A 22194-nucleotide genomic window follows, 5' to 3' on the forward strand; every position below is an offset into this window, starting at 1 on the left:
TTTTTTTTAGTTTCTGTTTCTTTTATTTCTGTTCTGATATTTGTTATTTCCTTCCTTCTACTATTTTTGGGCTGTGTTTGTTCATATTTTTCTAGTTCCTCTAGGTGTAAGGCTAGGCTGTTTATTTAAGATTTTTTAAAGTATTTTTTGAGATAGGCAATTTTTACTCTGAAATTACCCTCTTAAAACTGCTTTTGCTGCATCCCATAAGTTTTGGTTGCTTTATTTTTATTTTTGTTTGTCATACGCATGTTTTGATTTCCCTTTTGATTTCTTTGTTAACTCATTGTTTGTTTAGGTATATGTTGTTTAGTCACTATATATTTTCAATTCTCTTATTTTCTTTTTGTGATTGATTATTAGTTTTATACCATTGCAGTTGTAAAAGTTACTTGATATGATTTCAGCTTCCTTAAATTTATTTAGATTTGTTTTATTGCCTTACATATGATCTATCCTGGAGACTGTTTCATGTGCACTTGAGGAAAATGTGAATTCTTTTGCTTTTGTGTGGAATGTTCTGTACATATCTGTTAAGGCCATCTAGTCTAACATATCCTTTAAGGCCAATACATCCTTATTGATTTTCTTTCTTATGTAAGTGGGTTTTTAAATTCCCCTAGTATTATTGTGTTGCTGTCTGTTATTTCTTTTAGGTATGTTAATATTTCTTTATATAGTTAATTGCTCCTTTTTTAGGTGCATAAATATTTACAAATGTTAAATTATCTTGTTGGATTGACTGCTTTATCAAAATTTAATATCCTTCTTTATTTTCTATTACAGTCTTTATTTTAAAGCCTATTTATTTAAAGGCCAGTTTAGTGTTCATGTACTTTTTTAGCTTCTTCTCATCTGGAAAACTCTTTATCTCTCCTTCAATTCTGAATGATATCTTTACCAGTTTGAGTATTCTGGTTGGAAGTTTTTTTTTTTTCTTTCATCACTTTGAATATATCATGCCACTCCCTTCTGGTCTACAAAGTTTCTGCTGAAAAATCTCCTGATACTCTTATGGAAATTCCCTTGTATATAACAAGTGTTTTTTTCTCTTGCTGCTTTTAAGATGCCCTCTTTGTCTTTATCTTTTAACATTTAATTGTAACATGCATTGGTGTGGGTCTCTCTGGGTTCATCTTTTTTGGTGGTCTTTGAGCTTTCCAGATCTGGTTGTCTTGTTCTCTCCTGAAGTTAGGAAAGTTTTTAGATATTATTTGTTCAAACAAGTTTTCTGCGCCTTTCTCACCTTTTTTCTCCTTCTGGGACAAGTGTAATGTGAATGTTAGTTCACTTGATGTTGTCTCATACGTCCCTTAATTTCATTTTTAGAATTTCTTTTTTCATTTTGCTGCTCTGTCTTGGTGAATTCCACCACTTTATCTTTCAACTCACTGATCCAGTCTTTTACTTCACTCAGTCTGCTATTGGAACCCTGTGGTGTATTTTTCAGTTTAGCTATTGTATTCCTCATCTCTGTGACTTCTGTCTGGTACTTTCTTATGCTTTCAGTCTTTGTTGAAATTCTTGCTGTGTTCCTCCATTGTTCTCCCAAGTTAGGTGTACAAGTTAGGTGAGCAGTTTTATGACCATTACTTTGATCAGGTCAGTTACTTATCTCCATTTCAGTAAAGTTGTTTCTTCTAAGGTTTTGTCTTATTCTTTCATTTGAAACATATTCCTTGGTTTCTTTCTTTCTTTTTTTCCTTTGCTCTCTGTTTTGGTTTCTGTGTATTAAATGAAACAAAAAAAACCTCTCTCAGTCTTGATTATTGGCCATGTATAGAATATGAAACTTAGCGATTGCTCAGGCCTGCTCCAGCTCTTGGTTGTCTCTCAAACCTCTGTGATTGTCCAAGCAGCCTACTTTATTTTTAATAGCTTCTGTTGAGGGTGTGCCAAGACCAGTCAGTGTCCCAGTGGAGAGGGTCCTAGTCAGTACCTACATTCAGGCTGATGGGAAGGCAGACCCTCAGACAATGTCTTTTAAAGAGTACAAATATATATAGTCATGTGGGACTGCCAGCCCTGTGGGCTCTTTGAGTCAGGTGATCTGGAGGTGTCCCCTGGGCGGCAGTCACAAAAATCAGGGCTTCAGACAAGTGTACTAACTTCCCTCTCAGAGATACTGATGAGCTTAGCGAGGCGGAGGCGGAGTGAGTGCAGCAGTGTTGGTCCCCATTCTGCTCTCTAGGAGGTCACTTCCGGCCTCTAGTTTGCCAAAGCTGAAGCCTGCCCCTCAGCTGAACCTCCATGACTAGCAAGCAGGCTTCTTTCACAGAAAGCCTAGGAGTGTGTTTCAGTCGGCTGTCTCTGTTGTCCTCTGGGGTGGTAGCCTGCTGAGAGGTGTCCTTTTGATTGTTACAGTCCTGGGTCCAGAAACACCGCCTTCACTCCCACCCCCGGCCACCAGAGCCAGGTGATCAAGGGCTATCTCCTAGGCAGCAGCCCTAAAAACCAGGGCGCCAGTTGTAAAAGTGGGGGAACCAGACATGTAAAAAAGCTCCCCTTGGAAAGAGTCCAATGCCCTGGAGCACTGCAGAGGGAGAGGGTGGAGTTGGTAACCTTCCTCCCAGGTCTCAGGACAGGTCGACGATCAGACCTGGGATGTGTGTTTAACCGGAAGCCTGCCCCTCAGGCTGCTGCTGTGATGGCGCCCAATAGGACTCTTTCACAAAACTGAGCACCTGACTCCTTGCTCTTCCTGTGCCCTGGGGTGGGGGGCGGGCAGCGGTTTAAGCACTCTTTCTCTGTTGGTTACTGTTCTGTGGGACCCGCCAGCCACACCCCACTGGCCACCAGAGCCAGGCATCGTAGAGGTATCCAGCCCCTGGCAGCAGCCACAAAAATCAGGGTGTCACACAAAGGCATAAACTCCTTCCTGTGAGATACCTGTGAGCTGGGGTGGGGCAGAGAGAGAGTGCAAAGATTACATTCCCCCTGCCTGTGTTCACTGACAGCCCCTCTGTAGGCCCTGTAAGTGTGCCCAACTAGAAGCCAGCCCTCAGGCCAAAGCTCCCAGACAGGCAAATAGGCTTATTTCTCGGGAAGCCTGGAGTGTGTTTTAGCCTGCTATTTGTGCAGTGCTCTGAGTGTGGCAGTCTGCCAAAAAGTGTTTCTCCAATTGTTACCATCGTGTGGCACCCAGGGACACAAGCCCTACCCACTCCCACCCCCGGCCTCCAGAACCAGGAGCTTCAGGAGATCAAGGAGCATCCCCTTGGCAGCAGCTACACAAAAACAGATCACGAGTTAAAACCCAGGCTCCAGATATGTGTGGGAGTTTCCCTCTGGGAGACACTGGAGCTCTTGGATCATGACAGAGATGGGGGGTACAAAGATGGCACCAAATATAAAAATGAATATGTGTATATTCATATAAATGACTGAAGAATTGTGCTGTACACCAGAAATTGACACAACATTGTAAACTGACTATACCTCGATAAAAAAAATTAAAAATAAAGATGGCACAGTTGAGAAAAGGAAAAAATACCAAAGGAAAAGAAAAGAAAAAGAAGAAAAAGAGGAAAAAGGGAAAGAAAAAAAAATGGCATCCATTGGCTTTAGCAAGGCAGATGGGTGTGTGCAAGGTGGTACCCACTGGCTGGAGCATAAAAATGCACCGGCAGGAAAGGAAAAAATAAAGAATGGGGGAGGGTGCCTGCCAGGTTTAGCAGAGCAGAGAGAGAGCAGAAAGATGGTGCCCACCAGCCTGCGCTCTGGAGGCTATCCCAGGAGGCCCCTGCCCCTGCAAAGTGGAAAATGAGTCTCATATTAAGTCTGATCACTTTTCAAAGGATTGCTTCTCCACTGGGGTGGGTGAGTCTTTGCACTGGCCCTTTAAGAGCCATTCCTCAGTTTGTCCCAGACCGTGGGTCTAATGGATGTGAGTTCTATTGGTTTTCAAAGCTAGATATTTTGGGGGCTCGTCTCTCAGTTGCCAGTCTTAAAAGTTGGGGAGCCCGATGATACTTGCCTCTCATTTGCCTGATGTGAAGGGGTCGCTCTGCCAGTTTTATAAGTTTTTTCCCAGAGGAAATTGTTCTATATATTGCTGTCGATTTGGTGTGTCTGTGGGAGGAGGTGAGTTCAGAATCTTCTAACGTTGCCATCTTGAACTAGAACCTCTGCTTTCCATTCTTGGACAGCATCTCAAATTGATATCCCATGCTGCTTCAAATTTCACACAGCTTCATCTCTGTTATTTGCTGTCTCCAAGGTGGTGTTTACTTCTGTAATTATTTACATATTCTGCTAGTAAACTTCTAGTGTTCTTGCAAACCCATTCCCTATTTGATTTCATTTTGTTGTCTTTATTTGAGTCGATTTCCTCCTCCTGGCTCCAAGTTCCTGCTTTTTAGGTAAGACTCAACCCTATATTGAAGAACAGCTTAAACAGTTTTGGTGAGGCGTTTTCATTTATTTTGATACTTTACTGTTTTCTTTAATAGTTCCTTTTCTTTTACTCCTCCAGTCTTTGTATCTATTGCATGAATATTTCTATAGCTAAATTCTAGCCCTAGATTTATCTTATTCTGTATATATATCTTTTCTATATTTTATCTACACCTATTCGATTACAATCTATATTCAGACGACTCAAAGCCTTTTAGCTCCAGTTTGGGTCCACATTGTTGTTGTTGTCCTTAGAACATTTACCTCCAGATGTCACGTTGCCTTGAACATGACAGAGCACCACTTATGTTGCTGCTGCTAAATTCACTGCCTTGAGGAAAATGTGTTGATTTCTTATTAACCTTTGTGTGTTCCATTTGTCAGGGGGATGCTGGAATGTTATGTTGTTAACTTAAGATGATTTTGTACTATAAGGGAGCTAAACCAGTATCAAGATTGTTGGATATGGCTGCGTGTGGATCTGTTTTGTGTGGCTATTTTCTTTGGCCTGCAGAGTGCATCGTGTCTGAGTTGTTATGTAAGCCACTTTATACCTTATATCTTAAGCTCAGTCGGCTTCTATATCTATGGCACCTGCCTAGCTTATGAAAGAAGTTTGAGACTCCTTAATGGAAAAGGACAGTTAGAACAAAAATATTTGCAATATAATGAGTTAAAGCTACTCATATAGACTTACGGGAAAAAAATTCTGCAAATTATAACTGAATTTTAATAGCGGTTATCTATGGGTGGTGTGATTAGAGGTGCTTTCTCATTACCTTACTTCTTACTTGTAGTTTCCAAATTGTCTTTAATGAATAACGTATTTAGTATAAAACCAGTCGAGACTAACTTAAAAGGATGTGGTTTTGTGCACGTATCCCATAATACTAAGCACCAACTGTTAAGCCCGGGTCTGTGCTTGACACTTAGACAAATTATAATTCAGAAGATACATGAGATACCAACATTCCATTAAAGGGTTTGTCGTCCTGCTTTGAGAAACAATGTAATACAGGCTCTACTGAGATGTTACCAGTGAAAAAGAACACGGGCAGATCCATAGAATATTCTCAGGTTATATAAAGGAAGAGGCCACTTAGGCTGTGAGGGACGGCACTGGGTTGAAATGATGGTGATATGTTTGGAATGTCATCTCTATAGACAGTCTTTCTCATAACCTGGTTCTTCTTTGTGTTGTATTTATTGTCATCTCTGTGGGGCTTGCTGCTCTTTGAAATTGCCCAGTGGTTTTTATGAGTGTCTTAAGCCTTGTTGTTCGGGAAAGAGACAAAAACAAAAGCAAAAACTGAATTCTAAGGTGTTAACATCCTGGTAAATGGAAATACTTGACTCTTTGGTGGAATGCAGACATACCAGTCCCGGGCAGGACCGCCAAACTGAAACAGCTACGGTGAGAGATACTGTTTGTTTAGACAGATTCTTTTTCTTTGTATTAAACTTCATTTTTTAGAGATCATAGAGCAACAATTTACAAAATGAAATTAGGACCTCATAATCCTTTTTGTTCATGAAGCATTATTAGGAAAAGGTAGCTTCATGTGCTTCTGGGAAGCTAATTAGTTGCTGCCTGGCTTATTGTGCTGAGAGGCTGCTGTGATTCATGGGTATTTACCCATCACAACAGGATTTTCTAATGCTATTTGGTTATGAAATTATTTATACCCTGACTCAGGGCTTTAAAAGGGCTTCCAGCAGTTTTTGAAAGCCAACTTTGAGCTCAGGAGCGCTTCGTGCGGCTCATGGTCAATCAGCGGGGCAAGCGTGAACTGGGGCTTCACTGCAACGTCTGAGGTGCGGCTTTCTGGTGCGACTCCTCCAGCCAAATGTGATAATGAGTTTCCATCGATGTAGGCCTTTTTATTTTGTAAGAAGTCTAGCTTTTAATAAATATTCAGAAACAATACCAACACAGATTTTTGTGGTTGCGTTTACTCTAATAAGCTAATGACAAGCGCTTGTACTGCTACATTCTTTATGTTAATTTCAATTCACGAGTTCAGTGTGGATAATTAAGAATTTGTTATTTCTTTATGAGATATTCTTTTTTTGGATTACTGATTGGAATAGGGCAGAAATCAAAAGCTCTTTATAGAACACTCCCCAGCTTTAAATATCTTTAATTACATTCATTTATGAAGCACCTCATTTTTAATTTGGGGAATCTTAGGCAGTATTACTTAACTGTCCTTCACTGGGATAGTCAGCTTTGCTGTTTCCCCAAAGTGGGAAGGAGATTTTGGGGTGACATAGCCTTAACGTTCAAGGCTTTCCCAGCGTGGGCATCACGTTTAGAAATCCACAGATTATGGTCTGCGTGGGTTGTTTTATTGACGGCAGAGTGAATTGACAGGACCTGTGCTTGACATGCATGTTGGACAGGTGTAATCACAGTGACCCTGCAGCCTGTTCCTCTTCCTGATCATCAGTATTCTTTTATGGTCTCCATTTTCATTAAGCAGTTTTATGAAAGCAAATTTTAAACTTGTCTAGTTTGAAATTATACAGTGAAAAACATTTAGTTCTCATTTTTTTTTTTAATAATTCATCTGAGCTCTTGAACATGACACTTGGTGGCAGTAAGTCACATAGCAGACAGTAGGGGCAGGGAAGAGATCCACCCTTCCTGCCCCTTGAAGTTCATGTGTGCTCGCTAAGGTAGGAGGGCCAAAAATAAATCAAGCCTGAGGAAGTACTAAAGGGTCACATCCTAAACAGAGGCACGGCACTCAGTCCTTCAGTGACATGTTAACAAAGATTCGGGGACCTGAATCTATGAGATCCACCTTGACACTAACTTATTATGTGACTTTCTAAAGATCTCTTCTTGTCTGTCACTGAGGCTGGGTTTCTTTACCTTTTCTAAAGGCTAATGAGTGATACTTGTCCTGCCTGCCTACTGAAAGGGTGACCCTACGTGAAATACAAAATGGTAACATAGAAAGACTTTAGAAAATAACATAGTATTCAAGGGTAAAGTAGATGCTTGCTGGTCACGTCTCTTTCTTCCTCCTTAAATATCGGAGTTTTTCAGGACTCACTTCTAGGCATTCTTGCTGTGTTCCATTTCGGGGAAGTCTCATCCATTCCCATGGTTTCAATTATATGTACCGTCCACACAGAACCATCTTTTGAGCTCCAGATATTTTATAAACCCCAAACTCCACTGTACCCAGTCTCAGTTTGGAGTTACATTGAAAGAAATGCAGTCTAGCAACTAAAAGCAATTAAATAGTAATACTCCTCCTTTCTTGCTTCACAAAGAATATAATAGCACAGAGGTTACAATTCAGCAATAGTTCAAAAAATCTCTTAACCACCCTGCCCCCCCACGACAAGCCTCAATCAGTCCCTGTGTTCTAGGCTCCCAATTTTTTTCCATACTGACCCTGAGTCTCTCACTCACAACTCCCTCCAGCCTTCTTCATTTGAACTTCTCACAAACTAAATCTTCAGCCCATGTTTTTTTTTCTCTAGCCTTTTTTTTTTTTTTTTTTGCCTAGCATGGTAATAGCTTAAGAACTAGGCTGGCAAAGACCAAATTCTCCCTTGAGGATGAGAGAGGAAGAAAAGTTTATTTATTTTGGCAAAGACTCTTATTTGGGTAGGAGAAAAGAGGAGGCTGGAATATTTACATGTAAATGATCTATATTCCCAGCACTCTTAGGGAGAGCTCTGCTTGTTCTTTACTTGTATATTTCCCAGAGCACTTCTGACTCAGCCTGTCTAAAACTTGACATGATTTTCTACCCAAACTTAATTTTCTCTAATACCCCTTATCTTCGTGCAAAACATGCACCACGTTCCTAGTTGCTAATTCAGGGCCATGAACACCCTCGGATTCTTCCTCTCCTCCTCATCCTTCACAGCGCCACTCAGATTCTCTTTAGCCTAGATACCAAATACATACTTCTGGAGTTTCTCCATTTTACTCTGTCTCTGCTGTTGCCACCACAGGCTTTTATATTTAAGATCATTTGTTTTGTCTTTTTTTTTTTTTTTTTTTGGTGGGGAGAGGTAATTAAGTTTTTATTTCTTTATTTTTTAATGAAGCACCTGGAGCTTGAACCCAGGACTTCGTGCATGCTAAGCACACACTCTACCACTCAGCTCTACCCTTCCCCTCTTTAAGACCATTTGTTTTTGAAGAGTGGAAATTCCTAAAGTGCTGTCCGTTGTAAGCTGTTTCTGAAATGTACATCTGGCCAACTGAATAAGGCAATTTAATGCACAGATTTCTAATGAGTAAACCAGTTAAGAGTTTTGGTGTGTCGACTGGAAATGATGACTTTGAATAGTTAATATGTATTTTGGGGTGATTTTTGATTCTCCCCATTGCCTGATTACATTTCCATGTAGACTAAAAATACTTAGGTAAATTTTGTCTACTAGAGAGCATTTTCCTATTTTTAGTCTTCAGAAAGTTGTAAAGCATACTTCCGTGCATTCTAAAGTCATCTGAGATCTCTAGGGGTACTTTCATATGTCGGCTTTCAAGTGATAATGTGAAAAATGATACTCAGATTGGTATCTCACAAGTCCTTACTTATCTGTAGCAGTCACTAGTTATAAACAAAAGCTTTAAATATACGCTAAATCTTTGTTTAAAGTAGAAAGTCAAGCGCATAATGTGTGTATCTGCATATGTCTTAGTCTATCATTAATATTTGTAACAACAGGAATCTCGAGTAAACGTCTAATGTTCACTGTGTGCTGTTTTTTTACAGGCATTGCTTCCATGACGGTGCCCGTGTACATCGCTGAAGTCTCGCCGCCCAATTTAAGAGGTCGATTAGTCACCATTAATACCCTCTTCATCACAGGAGGGCAGTTCTTTGCAAGTGTTGTTGATGGAGCCTTCAGTTACCTCCAAAAGGATGGATGGAGGTCTGTAAATAGTCCTTACATTGAATTTTCAAGTAAATTATGATTTTAGGGGAGGAAGAACAATTGAGAAATGATAGGAAAAATCTAACTGGGTATTTTGAAGCATTGTAGCTAATTTATAAGTGATGGCATTCAGCAAAATTGAAAGTGGACAAGAAGCTGACATTTGTTTTCATGACAGACAAGGAACCTACCATTAAGAATTGATATTTACAGGGCTTTTAGCATTTAGGTGACATTTTTGACACTGTGTGTAGTATTTTACAATATTTGTCTAAACATGAATGCAGCAATATATATGCATGGCGTTTCTGAATTGTATCAGTGATTGGCAAGCTGTTCATGAACTACAGATGCAGCTGAAATCCTTTTTGGATTTAGGAAGCTCCATTCTGATCTGAATGAAAGAAACCTCTATCTTTAAAGGTACAGATTTAGCCTTACAAAAAGATGTTATGTATGTAAACTTAAAATACACAGATTATTTCTTGATCATTATTTGGTTTAGTTTGAATCAAAAGAGATGAGGGAAATATTTCTACAACTGCTTTAAAATATTTTCAAACTGAATATGGTGAAAAAAAAAAGACTAATCTTATGATAAAGCTTAAAGATATTTTGGGCTCTGGATTTTTGTATACTTCATGGTATGCAAAACAGCAGATTCATGTAACCCTTCCAGGGTTTTAAATTTTAATGAAAATTTCCTATACTCTGTGTAGGTACTGGGGATAAAGTATTGAACAAGACAGGCTAGTGCTTGTCTGCAGGTTGTTTACAGTATTGAAGTTAGTTCTTAATAGCTGAAGAAAAAGGGTTTGCTGCTGTGGATGTAGGGAATTGAACTTCTGTGTGTAAGCAGCACAATAAATCACATGGCTTAAGATGAGGCATTAATGATTTAGACTGATGAAGTTTTATTAAAAGTCACTGAAGCCAGTTAGGACCTATGTTTTTCAGGATCATTAGAGAGAGAACACCGTTCTTTAAGGTATTGCTGTCTGTAGATGTTGCCAAATCACTAAATCTACCTTTGAAGGAATGAATCTCTGCCAAAGTAAAAAGAAATTCTGAAAAACTGAAGGAGCAAGAAATTTCATCTTTCTTTTTCACTCTGTAGAAGAACCGAAAGAGGAAAGTGATAACTTGTTGTTAGGATAACCTGATGTTTTGAGTTTTTTTGGAAGCTCAATGGAAGCCAATTAATCTTCCAACTCCACACAGCTTTAAGACAATCTAAATCATCTATTCACATTATGTTAAAAATTTTATTAACATAGATAATATAGATATATATGCTTTTATAAAAAATCTGTTTTTAAATGAAAATATATAAAGTATATATCATGTTTTTAATCTAAGTATAGCAATTTTTATTTATTTTATTAACTTTGAAAAAGTAAGCAATTTATTTAAACCAAAAAAAAAAAAAAAAATTTACCCATTTCTGTCACCTCCAGCCACCACCTCTGGAAACTCACTGTTTTCTGTGTATATGAGCTTGGTTTTTTGTTTGTTAGCTTTTCAGCTTTGTTTTTTATTTTTAGATTCCACATATAAGAGAGGGTATACAGTATTTGTCTTTATCTGTTATTCTAGCAGTATGAAATGATATCTCATCATGGTTTTGATTTGCACTTTCTTGATGATGAGTGATGTTGAGCATTTTTTCATGTACCTGTTGGCCATCTGTGTGTCTTTGGAAAAATTACTATTCAGATCCTCTGCCCATTTTTAAATCAGATTGTTTGCTTTTTTGCTGTTGAGTTTGTATGAGTTCTTCATGTATTTTGGATAAAATCCCCTCATGAGATACATGATTTGCAAATATTTTCTCCCATTCAGGAGGTTGCCTTTTCATTTTGTTGATGGTTTCTTTTGTTGTGCAGAAGCTTCTCAGTTTGATACAGTCTCACTTATTTATTTTTGCTTTTGCTACGTTTCCTTTTGTTCTCAGATTCAAAATTCATCGCCAAGACATATGTCAAGGAGCTTACTGCTTACGTTTTCTTCTAGGAGTTTTATGGTTTCAGGTTGTATGTTCAAATCTCTAATCCATTTTGAGTCAATTTTGGGGTATGATGTAAGATACTGATCAAGTTTCATTCTTTTGCTGGTGGCTGTTCAGTTTTCCCAGCACCACTTAAATATAGCTATTGATTGATTGATTGATTGATTGATTGATTGATTGATTGACTTTATTCTTTTAGAGCAGTTTCAGGTTCATAGCAGACAATACAGAGTTTGCACATAGCCCTCCCCATTTTGGCATATTTAGTACAATCGATGAACCAACATGGACACATTATTATCAACCAAAGTCCACAGATTACATTAGGGTTCACTCTTGATGTTGTACATTCTATGGGTTTTGACAAATGCATAATGACATGTAGCCACTACTATAGTATCATACAGAATAATTTCATTGCCGTAAAAATCCCTTGTGCTCCTAAATACAGCAATTCAGATACCTTTTCTCCATACTAGTTAGGAAAGAGAGAAAGATTATACAGTAGTGAAAATAACTTATGAATGTGGTGCCCTGTGTAGTTCACATTACAATGAAGAAAAATTCCAGCGTCTGTTACTGAATATAACGTGATTCTTACCAAAATCTTGAGCAGCTGGTGTAACTAGTACTGTTCCCAATTTGCAGATTAAAAAAATTCTCAGAGAAGTTAAACGTTTGCCTGCAATCACATGGTTATTAGTGGTATAGATTAGAGCCAAATCTTTTCTGCTCCAAATCTAACCACTTTTTTCCTCATTCTACTTCTAAAGAGTTTATAAGCTAAAATACGATTACCGATAATTTTTCCAGTCGCAATCAGATTAATATACACAGAAGATGAAACTGACAGAAAAACTTAGTTTTTGATGTTGTTGAAAGACTAACTCAACTTTTGTGCCAGATGAGTCAGAGATTCTGTCCTCTTACTGTTTGAACGCCATAGAAATAAATTGTTTTCTGCTGAACTATTGGAAGATACATTTTTCTCGGAAAAAAAGAATTGCCAGTAGAAGACTGCATGTTGATATTTTTCTAGGACTCTAGCGTCCTAATACATTCTGTTGCTGGGAAGGGAGTCATCTGGCTTCATGAGGAAAGGGGAAATAAGCATATTGAAAATATTATTAAAGATTAAGTTTTTGGATGGAGATATAATTCATATACCATTTAATTCACCCATTTAAAATGTACAATTCAGTGCCTTTCAGTATCTTTGCAGAGCTGTGCAGACATCACCACAGTCAAGTTTCAAACATTTTTTCATTAACCGTGAAAAGAAAATGTGCACCCCTTACCTGTCATCCCCAAACTTCCCAGCCCCTCCCAACTCTAGGGCCACCATTCGTCTACCCTCTTTCTCTATAGGTTTACTTATTCTGGGTATTTCATATGAATTAATCTGTGGTCCATTGTGACTGGCTTCTTTCACTCAGCGTGTTTAAGATTCATCCACGTTGTAGCATGTACTTCATTTCTTTTTACTGGCAAATAATGTGGATATACCACATTTTGTCTGTTTAGCCATTCATCAGTTGACAGACATTTGAGTTGTTTCCACTTGTTGGCTTTTATAAGTAAGGCCGCTATGAACATTTATGTACAAGTTTCAGAGTGGACATGTATTTTCATTTCTCTTGGGTGTATAGATTCTAGGAATAGAATTACTAGGTCATATGTTAAATGTGTTTACCTTTTGGGGAACCGCAAGACTGTTCTCCAAAGCAGCTAACACTATTTCATGTAGCAAAGTATGAGAATTCCAGTTTTTCCGTATCCTAGTGAACCTTTATTATTGTCTGTCTTTTTGATTCTTGTCATCTGAGTGGGGTAAGTTGCATCTCGTTGTGGTTTTGATTTGCGTTTCCCTCATGACTACTGATGTTGAGATTCTCTTTTTACTTAATATATTATTAGTGCTTATAAAGATGGTAGTTATTTTGTAGTTACTATGTGACATTTTATCACTGTTTGCCCTTTTCTGTGCTAATATTTTTTAATCGTGCTTATTGAACATAGTGAGATTTACTTGCCACACCTCAAGCAAAGAAAGGTTTTCTTTTCTTAATTGCTGATTTAAAGCCTGGCACGTGAACTTACCCACCATAGTGATCTGTCTAAAGCAGTTCTCTGGGTGTGCCACTGCTAACATGCTTAAAAGACTTTCCATTTCCTACAGGGAAAAAAAGCCTCATTATCATGGTTTATAGTGTCTTTCATCATCCAATCATGCCTGCTTTTCTAGATTTTATAATTCATTGTTGCCACCCCCACTCCTCCTTTATACAACAACCATGCCTGTAAACCAGTCACATCTTGCTTTTTCGTGTTGATTTTTTCGCCTTCTGTTCACTTTGCCTGTAACGTCTTTCTACCCTGTCCTAGTTTACTGGTCCAATATTTGTTCTTCCTTTAAATCTCCACTTGTACAGCATGTGAAACTGTCTTTGTCCCTTTGTCCTTTCATAATCCTTTGTATACATGGCTTCACTTTGACTTTACTTCTATACTCATTGTCTTATTTTTGAACTGCTTGCTTATTTTGTCTATTTCTTCTAACTCACTTTGGAGCTTCTTAATGTCACTGACCTGCTACTCATTTTTAGGTCTAGGAAAGGGCCTGGATCATAGTAGATGCTTAATAAATGCTTATTGAACTAAGCTGAAATTGTGAAAAATTGATTGGGACCCAGAGAAGAGACTCTTAATCAAAGTAAAAAGATATTGATTATAAACCAAAATATCATTTCATTAATTTATGCTGAGGAATAGATATTCTTTACAGATAGCTGAAAAACTAAGTTATTAATCATATGTGTTTCTTATTGAACATAAAAATCTGAGACAGAAACTTGGTTTCTGAGCCTATGAAAGTGCCCATCCCTCAAAATAACATGCGTCTCTGGGCCCCAGAGCCCTCCTTGTCCTCTCTTGGTTAGAGCTGATTTTCAAATATTCCTCTGTTTATGGTTACATAAATCATCATGTGATTTATATTTTAAAAGAATGGGTATATCTATTGAGGGGCTAAATTCTTCCCCTTTGTATTGACTTTTACTAATTCTCAAGATTTAATTTTTTTAAACTACCATTATCTTGTTCCACATCACTAGACTATATACAACTATTTGCATTGTATCCAAGTGTGCTGGGTAATTTTGCATGTTTCATCATTCACATGATGTTCTTTTTGTTTTGTTTTGTTTTCCTGTTTTCTTTTTGCTGGAGAAGGAAAATTTGAAGTAGTAATAGGTGTTGAATGAAAAGCACAAAGTGTTAGTGTGAGTGACATTTATATGAGATATTTTTCTGGAGTATCTTCAGGCTAATTCATGGACATTGTGAGGCTTGTGCTGAGCTTTGAAGAATGGGCAGGATTTCAAAGGGACTGAGGTGAATGTGGGGGCAGAGAATAGACTTGACAAGTTCAGGATCAGGAGGCTTGAAACAGAAGTGATGATGTACAGGTAGGTTAGAGCCAGGTTGTAGGGGGTCTGTGAATTGTAGGCTCGAGGTCTTGAACTTTGATCTGCAAGCAAAGGGAAGCTATCACTTTTTGAGCAGAGCGTGCCATCATGTGAGTCCATGATTAACATGACAGAGATGTTCAAAATTTACTGGCCCTCTTGGCACCCACTGCATACTACTGTTATACTTGTTACTAGAGATAGAAAGATTGATAAGAAATGTACCTGTCCTCAAGCAATCAAGCACCTTGCAGACTAATGAAGAAAAGATTTTTCATCAGCGTGTTAAATAAATGATAGTGTTATGGGAGCTCTCAATGGGAAGAAATAGCTTAGCTTCACAATAGAATGATATTTGAGCTGAGTCTCTTAGGAACAAAAGAGTTCCAGGCAGAGTGAGGGGGAGGAAGTTTCTAGGTGAAATATAATTTTCAGAGTGTGAAAGAGCCAGTTGTGTTTGGGCAGTGGTGAGAAGTTTAGGGTGGCTGGGGGAGGCTTTGATTACTGTTTGGGAATCTGAGGGTAAAGTGGGAAGGCTAGTCTTCAACAGGTATGAATAGAATTTTAAATCCATTGCGCTGTCTTTAACAGTACATTGAGTTTGGGTTTGAGTTTGGGTTTGTAAATTGACAGTCCTAGAAAATAATTTTTTAAAAAATCAACATTACTTTAGGATGAAAAAAATTTATGAGCCTCCCTCCCCCATAATATTTTACAGTTTAAAGAACATACCAATAAAATGCTTTTCAGATTCATGTTTAAAAGAGGGTGACATTTCTAAACAAGTTTATGCTAAGGAACTTATTCTTGTAATTTTTGACATTGGCCGTTTTAAGAAAGATGGATTTGGTTAGCAGTCTGATTGAAAGTAAATATCCTAATACTGAGGGTATTTGTGACTTTATTATTGACGGAATTAAGACACAAGATATATTTCTGTTTATCGTAAAGGTATTGTAGTATAGTGGGAAGAGGACATTTGAGACTTGCTTTAACAGCACATGAATTAATGTATCTAATCTCTATCATCCTCATTTAGCTAATGCTTCGGCAATTGTACAGTGTTATTGTGTGGATTAAATGAGTTAATAATGGCTGTGAACATACTTACAAACTCTTAAATATTCCTAGGTATTGCTCTTATTCCAGCAAATCTTAGGATGAGTCTCTATCCTGCATAAAGCTGGCAATAAAAAATCGCCCTCACGTTCAACTATATGAATTTTCCAGGTAAAAAGTTAACAGAGTTTGCTAATGAGACTGATCTGTAAAAGACTAATCTCCCCTGAAGATAACCATTGTACATCATAGACAGAATATAAAAAACAATTTAAGACACTGGAGAGCCCCAGCACCAAGGGTAGGTTGGAACTGAAGGGGGATTTGATCCTTGAAGAGAGCAGTTCATGGTGATATCTACACCTGTGGCTTTTTCTCTGCAGGCAGTCCTCAATCCATGATGCATCTGGGACTTAAGCAGAAAACTGCAGTTTTATTGACTTATGGTATCAGTGACTAGAGTTGGGATAACTAGAGTAGCTGAAATTTAAGGGGGGAAATCCAGGATAAGCATGACCCAGGGAGGAGGAAGCCCCCAAATCTGAACATTAATTTGTCGCAGACATCCCTGGACTATGACTGTTACAGGGGAGGTCTATGGAGCCTGCAGAGAGCAGTAATTAGAAGATGGTGAAAGCTGAGAGAGGTTTTAGTTCACGCCCATAGGGGTGATATATATGAATTTGAAATCTGCCCGGCTAGAGAGGTTAACGGCTCGCAATTTCCATCGAAATCCTAGAGGCATCACACCTTAGGAATAAAAACTTTATTGCATGATTAAGGAATTTGCCGTAACAGCAAGCCAAAACAGAAACAGATTTACGCTAAGTATAAATCAGCATCCAGAGATTCAAGGTGCCAGATTAAAAAAAAAAAGTCAATGTTTAGAAGAGACCTAAATCTTAATCTCCAGAGTTTATCTGTTCACAATACTCAGAGTGCAATAAACAATTATGCAAATAAGCAGAAAATGTGACCCATAAGTGAATGAAAAACTGGTCAATATAGACAAACCCCAGGATGATGCAGATGTTGGAATTAGCAGAAAAATACTTTAAAATAGCTTTTATAAATGTGTTCAAGGACTTAAACATAAAGATAGTCTTTCTGAGTAACCAGATGGAGAATCTCAGCAAAGAAATGCAAACTACATTTACAAAAAAAAAAAGAACCAAATGGAAATTCTAATACCAAAAGTACAATATCTGAAGTTAGAAATTAAAATCTAAAAAATTTACTGGATGGGCTTTAACAGCAAATTGAAGATGACAGAAGACAAGTTCTGGAATCTTGAAGAGGGATCCATAGATATCATCTAATCTGAAAAGGAGAGAATAATAAGGTCAAAAAAGAAATGAAGGGCGCCTCCAGGACCTGAAGTACAATAGTGAGTAGTCTTGCTTACATCTAATTACTATCAGGTAGTCTAATGTACATGTAATTTGAGTTCAGAGGAGAGAGAGAATGGAGCAAAAAATATGTAAAGAAATAATGGCTGAACATTTCCCAAATTTGGTGAAAACAGTAACTTACCAATTCAAGAAGCTCTGAGAATCCCAAGGAACACAAGAGGACCACACCCAGGCATATCATAACCAAACAGCTGAAAATGAAAGACACAAAGAGAACTGGGATCCAAGGAAGGAAGGCACATTACATGAAGGGGGAGGGCAATTGAAATTGACCGTTGACTTTGCATTAGAAACAGTGGAGAGTAGGAGACTACCTGATGTCGTCTTTAAAATACTGAAAGAAAAATCTGTCCATCTAGTAGGAGAATGTCCTTTAAAAACGTATGTAAAATAAAAACATTTTCAGGTAATCTAAAATTAGGACAGTTTGTCACCAGTAGACCTCCTGCATTATAAGCAATGCTAAAGGAAACTTGCCAGGCCAAAGGGAAATGACACTGGTTGGAAACCCATCTGCAGTGAGGAAGACACACACCAGCTGTCATATATATGATATGCAGAGGACTTTGTTTTTTCCTTCTCTCAATTTTTTGAGACATGTGACTGTTTACATTTAAATGTATTGTGCAATTGATAATGTAAGTTGTAAACTGTATGATGACAATAGCTAAAAAATTGGGGGCAGAAAATGGAATTAACTATGTTTGTGAAGAATTACAGTATCTCTTGGTAGACTGATAAATCAAGATGCATTTTTATCCCTAGAACAACCACTAGAATAGATTACAGGAAGATACCACTAAGAAGCCATTATAAGAATTAAAGTGGAATACTTAAAAAATCTAGATAACCTGAACAAAGGCAGGAAAAGAAGAACACAGGAATAAATAGCAGATGAGACAAAGAGAAAGCAAATAGTAAAATGGTAGACTTAAAATCGACTTACAGCAACAATTATGTTAAATGCAAAAAAATTATCACTGCAAAGCATGGCACAAATTTATGTTGTCTAGAAGAGGCACTCTTTAAGTCCAGTGCTGTAGATAGGTTATAAGTGAAAGAATGGGAAAAGATACACTGTGCACACTGTAATTCTACAAAAGCTTGTGTGGCTATGTTAATAATTACACAAAATAGACTTTAAGACAAATAGTATGACCAGGGACAAAGAGGGACATTTCATCAAAAGTTTCTTCTGTATAATGCAGGGAACTATGTTTAATATCTTGTAATAACCTTTAATGAAAAAGAATATGAAAACAAATATACATATGTATCTGCATGACTAGGACATTGTGCTGGACACCAGAAATTGACACACTGCAATTGTACTTCCATTGAAAAAGAAAAATAAAGCTAAGGGGCAAACCACAAAAAAGAGGGACATTTCATAATGATAAAAGAGTCAATTCATCAGAAGTAAGAATGATAAGGAATGTATAGTTTACTTCAGAATGCATAAACAAAAATTGGAAGATGGTGGTTGGACAGCATTGTGAATGCTACAGATCTGTACACTTAAAATGATTAAAATGGGAAACTTTATTATGCATATTTTATCACAATTTTAAAAATTACAGCACTAAAGGAAAAAAACAGACAAATCCAGGCTCATATTTGGAGAATGTTTAACTTTTTTCTTAGCAACTGAGAGGAAAAGTAGACAAAAAATCAGTTAAGTTTATAGAAAAACTGGAAAACACTCTTTAACTGCCTAGCCACAGTTGACATTTGTGGATGGCTGCACCCAACAGCTGCAGTATACATATTCTTTTTCAAGTTCACAATCAGCCATTCTCTGAAACTGACCATATCCTGAGTCATAAATAAATGTTAATAAATTTTAAAAAATGACTCTTACATAATATGTCCTCTGACCATAGTAGAATTAAATTAGGCATCAATAATATGACAAGAAAACTTCAACTATTTGGAAATTAAAGCAGCATGTTCTAAATAACTCATGTTTCTAAGGAGAAATCAGAAGGAAACTTTGAAAATAGTTTGAGTGGGAAGAAAATACAGTCTATCAAAATTTGTAGAATTTGTGCTTAGAGCATAATACAGAGCTAAAGTGATTTTATTACAGAAGAGGAGCTCTCAGATGACCTAAGTTTCATGTTAAGAAGCTAGAAAATTATGAGCATATTAAACCAAGATAAAATAGAAGGAATGTAATAAAGAACAGAAGCCAATGTAATAGGAAGCAGACAAACAATAGGGAAAAAAAATACCAATGTTGGTTCTTTGAAATGATTAATAAAATTGATAAATTGACTGATTTAACTGATTAAGAGAAAAAGCTAAAACACAAATAATCAATATCAATAGTAAAAGCATGTCATTCCCATTGACATAATAAGGATTATGAGGGAATACTTTGAACAGTTTTGTGCCAATAAATTCAAAAACTTAGTTGGAATGGACATAATGCTTTGAAAATCATAACCCTACTAAAAACTGACACCAGGTAAAGTGGAAAATCTGAAGCTCTCTTTATTTATTAAGTAAGTTGAATCATTATTATTAACCTACCTGAGAAGCTAACTCCAGGCCCAGATAGTTTCACTGGTGAATTCTGTAAAACATTTAAGGAAGAAATAGCTCCAAGCTTAAACAAAAGCTGTAAGAAAATAGAGGTAGAAGTAATACTTCCCAAATGGGTTTTTGAGGCCAGCATAACTCTAAAATATTTTGGCCTAAGGTGTTACAAGAAAAGAAAATTCCAGACACAGATTAAAAATATCCTTAAAATACTAGTAAAATCAAACCAAATAATATATAGAAGGATAATAAATCATGAGCAAGTCAGTTGTCCCAGCAAAGTCAGTTTGTTTACCATATGAAAATTAATTTGTCCAAGCTACCATGTTGAAATTATTCAGAGGAGGAAAACCTATATGATCAACTTCAATATATGCAGGAAAACATTTGATAGAATAACATTTATTTGTAATAAAACCTTTCAGCAAACTAGAATAGAAGGACGCTTCTTGAACTCAATAAAGGGCATCAACAAAAAAAACCTGCCACCAACTGTTTACTCAATGGGGTAAGTCTGACTGCTTTCCCTTACGATGGAACTCAAGGCAGAGGTGTCCACTGTCACCGCTGACATTCATTCAAATTCGTTGAAATGGCCAAGTGGATTCTAGAATTTTTACAGAAAAATAAAGGACCTAGAATTTCCAAAACTGTCTTGAAGAAGAAGTTGGAGGAAATCACTACCTGATTTCAAGACTTACTATAAAGTTAAAATAATCAAGACAACAACATGGGTGTATCTCAAAAGCATGATTGAAAAGCTAGACACAAAAGACAGTGGTGCCTGTGATTCCACATGAAGTTAATCAACGTGCAGAATAAGCTGTTGGGACAGAATTTCAATCAGTGGTTGTTTCTGGCAGTGGGGATTGACTGGAAAGGGGTTGGGGGATTAAGGGACTTTCTGGGATGATGGTAATGTTCTGCTTCTTGATTGGGACAGTAGTTACAAGGGTACATAAATGTATCTCTCAGAGCTCATAGAATGGTACACCTTGTATCTCTTCATGAAAATTTTACCTAAAAAAAAAAGTGTATCTCAGTCTATGTTGGCTCCCTCCATTGTATTCCTTTTCTGCACTGGCCAGCGATCCTTTAAATGTTGTTCCTGCCATGACACTTTTTCCAATATCCTCTGTTGAGATAACTTTTCTCCTTACTGTTCCACTGTGCCTAAATCTCAATCATAGCAATTACATAATCTTATTTTGTTACATGATTACTAAATATAATCTCCTTGAAGCAAGGGAATGTCTCTTACCATTACTGTATCTCTGGAATCTCAAATGTAGACCTTTACATATACAAGATATTCAGAGTTTCCAAAAAGAGGATTGTATGTAGGTATGGTTGTGTGTGCATTATTTTCAGTGCTAGTGCTGTGAATTTTGTACAAGTCAGTGCATTTTGCCATGTTGTTTAAAACTATCTAATATCTCTGCAAAATACCACACTCATTTACTTAAGTAACATCTAATCTTATTCTATCAAAGAAAATATGTCTTGCTGCTTCTGCTGTAACCATAACACTAAATAAGTTTAGCCAAGCCACTTGCCTTACGTGCTGATATTAAATTTCTTTGAGAGGTTTTTCCCTATGTAGATATAGTTAATATTTTCTTTGGCATATGTCTATGTTTACATCTATAGCTATGATTTTTTTTTAACAGTTTACAGACTCATTCACTAGGTAACACAGATTTTGCTCATTTGCTGAGGCTGTATCACATCACTTCTTTCTTTGAAAGAATCCAACCTGATACATTGGGTTTTTTTTTTGTTTTTTTTTTTTTATTGTATACCTCTAGCTGGGTGTCTCATGTTTACTCCCTTAACTGCCATCAGATTTTCAAGTGGATCAGCTATTGGTTTTGATGTTCTACATGGTCCTTAATGACAGAGGAAAATTGTCTGTTATAGTTTGACTTACAATGAAAGCCATAAATCGTTACTAGACTGGGGTCTCAATTAGGAGGTATTTTCTTATTTTAATTTCTTATCTATTGAAATGGAGTTGTGAGTGATGAACAAAAATTTAAAAGTTTATTGTCATGTAAGTTGTAACTATAGCAGGTAGCTAAGCTCAGTATTATTTTGCATTTAAAAACTTTTGCATTAACAAGGAACATACATAAAACGTAATTTTTGTTTGGTGACTGTCAAGTAAATATTTTAATACGATATATGAAGGTAGCCATTTCTTTTGTAAATCCAAGAATAGGGATCTTGTAGTGAATGCATTACTCATGTAATTATTACTTAACGTATGTAAGAATTATATGAAAAAGCTCAGAATCCGTAGGAGTGTTGAACAGTGAAGGCGGGTAGCTCCAGATGTAGGGCTGAAGGAACAGTGCTCTTGGATGTGGTTTGAAGGGTCTGGGTTATGCCTTTTTAA

General features: G+C 37.0%; 1 protein-coding gene across 1 annotated transcript in view; it reads left to right on the top strand.

Moving 5' to 3' along the window:
• Positions 1-22194, top strand: part of SLC2A13 (solute carrier family 2 member 13) — a 325623-nt gene that overhangs the window by 51153 nt on the left and 252276 nt on the right. The window contains exon 2 of the mRNA XM_032493305.1: positions 9144-9303. Coding sequence (XP_032349196.1) covers positions 9144-9303 — 160 coding nt within the window. The remainder of the gene's footprint in view (positions 1-9143; positions 9304-22194) is intronic.

The sequence above is a fragment of the Camelus ferus genome, chromosome 12 (assembly GCF_009834535.1).
Source record: "Camelus ferus isolate YT-003-E chromosome 12, BCGSAC_Cfer_1.0, whole genome shotgun sequence".
NCBI lineage: Eukaryota > Metazoa > Chordata > Mammalia > Artiodactyla > Camelidae > Camelus > Camelus ferus.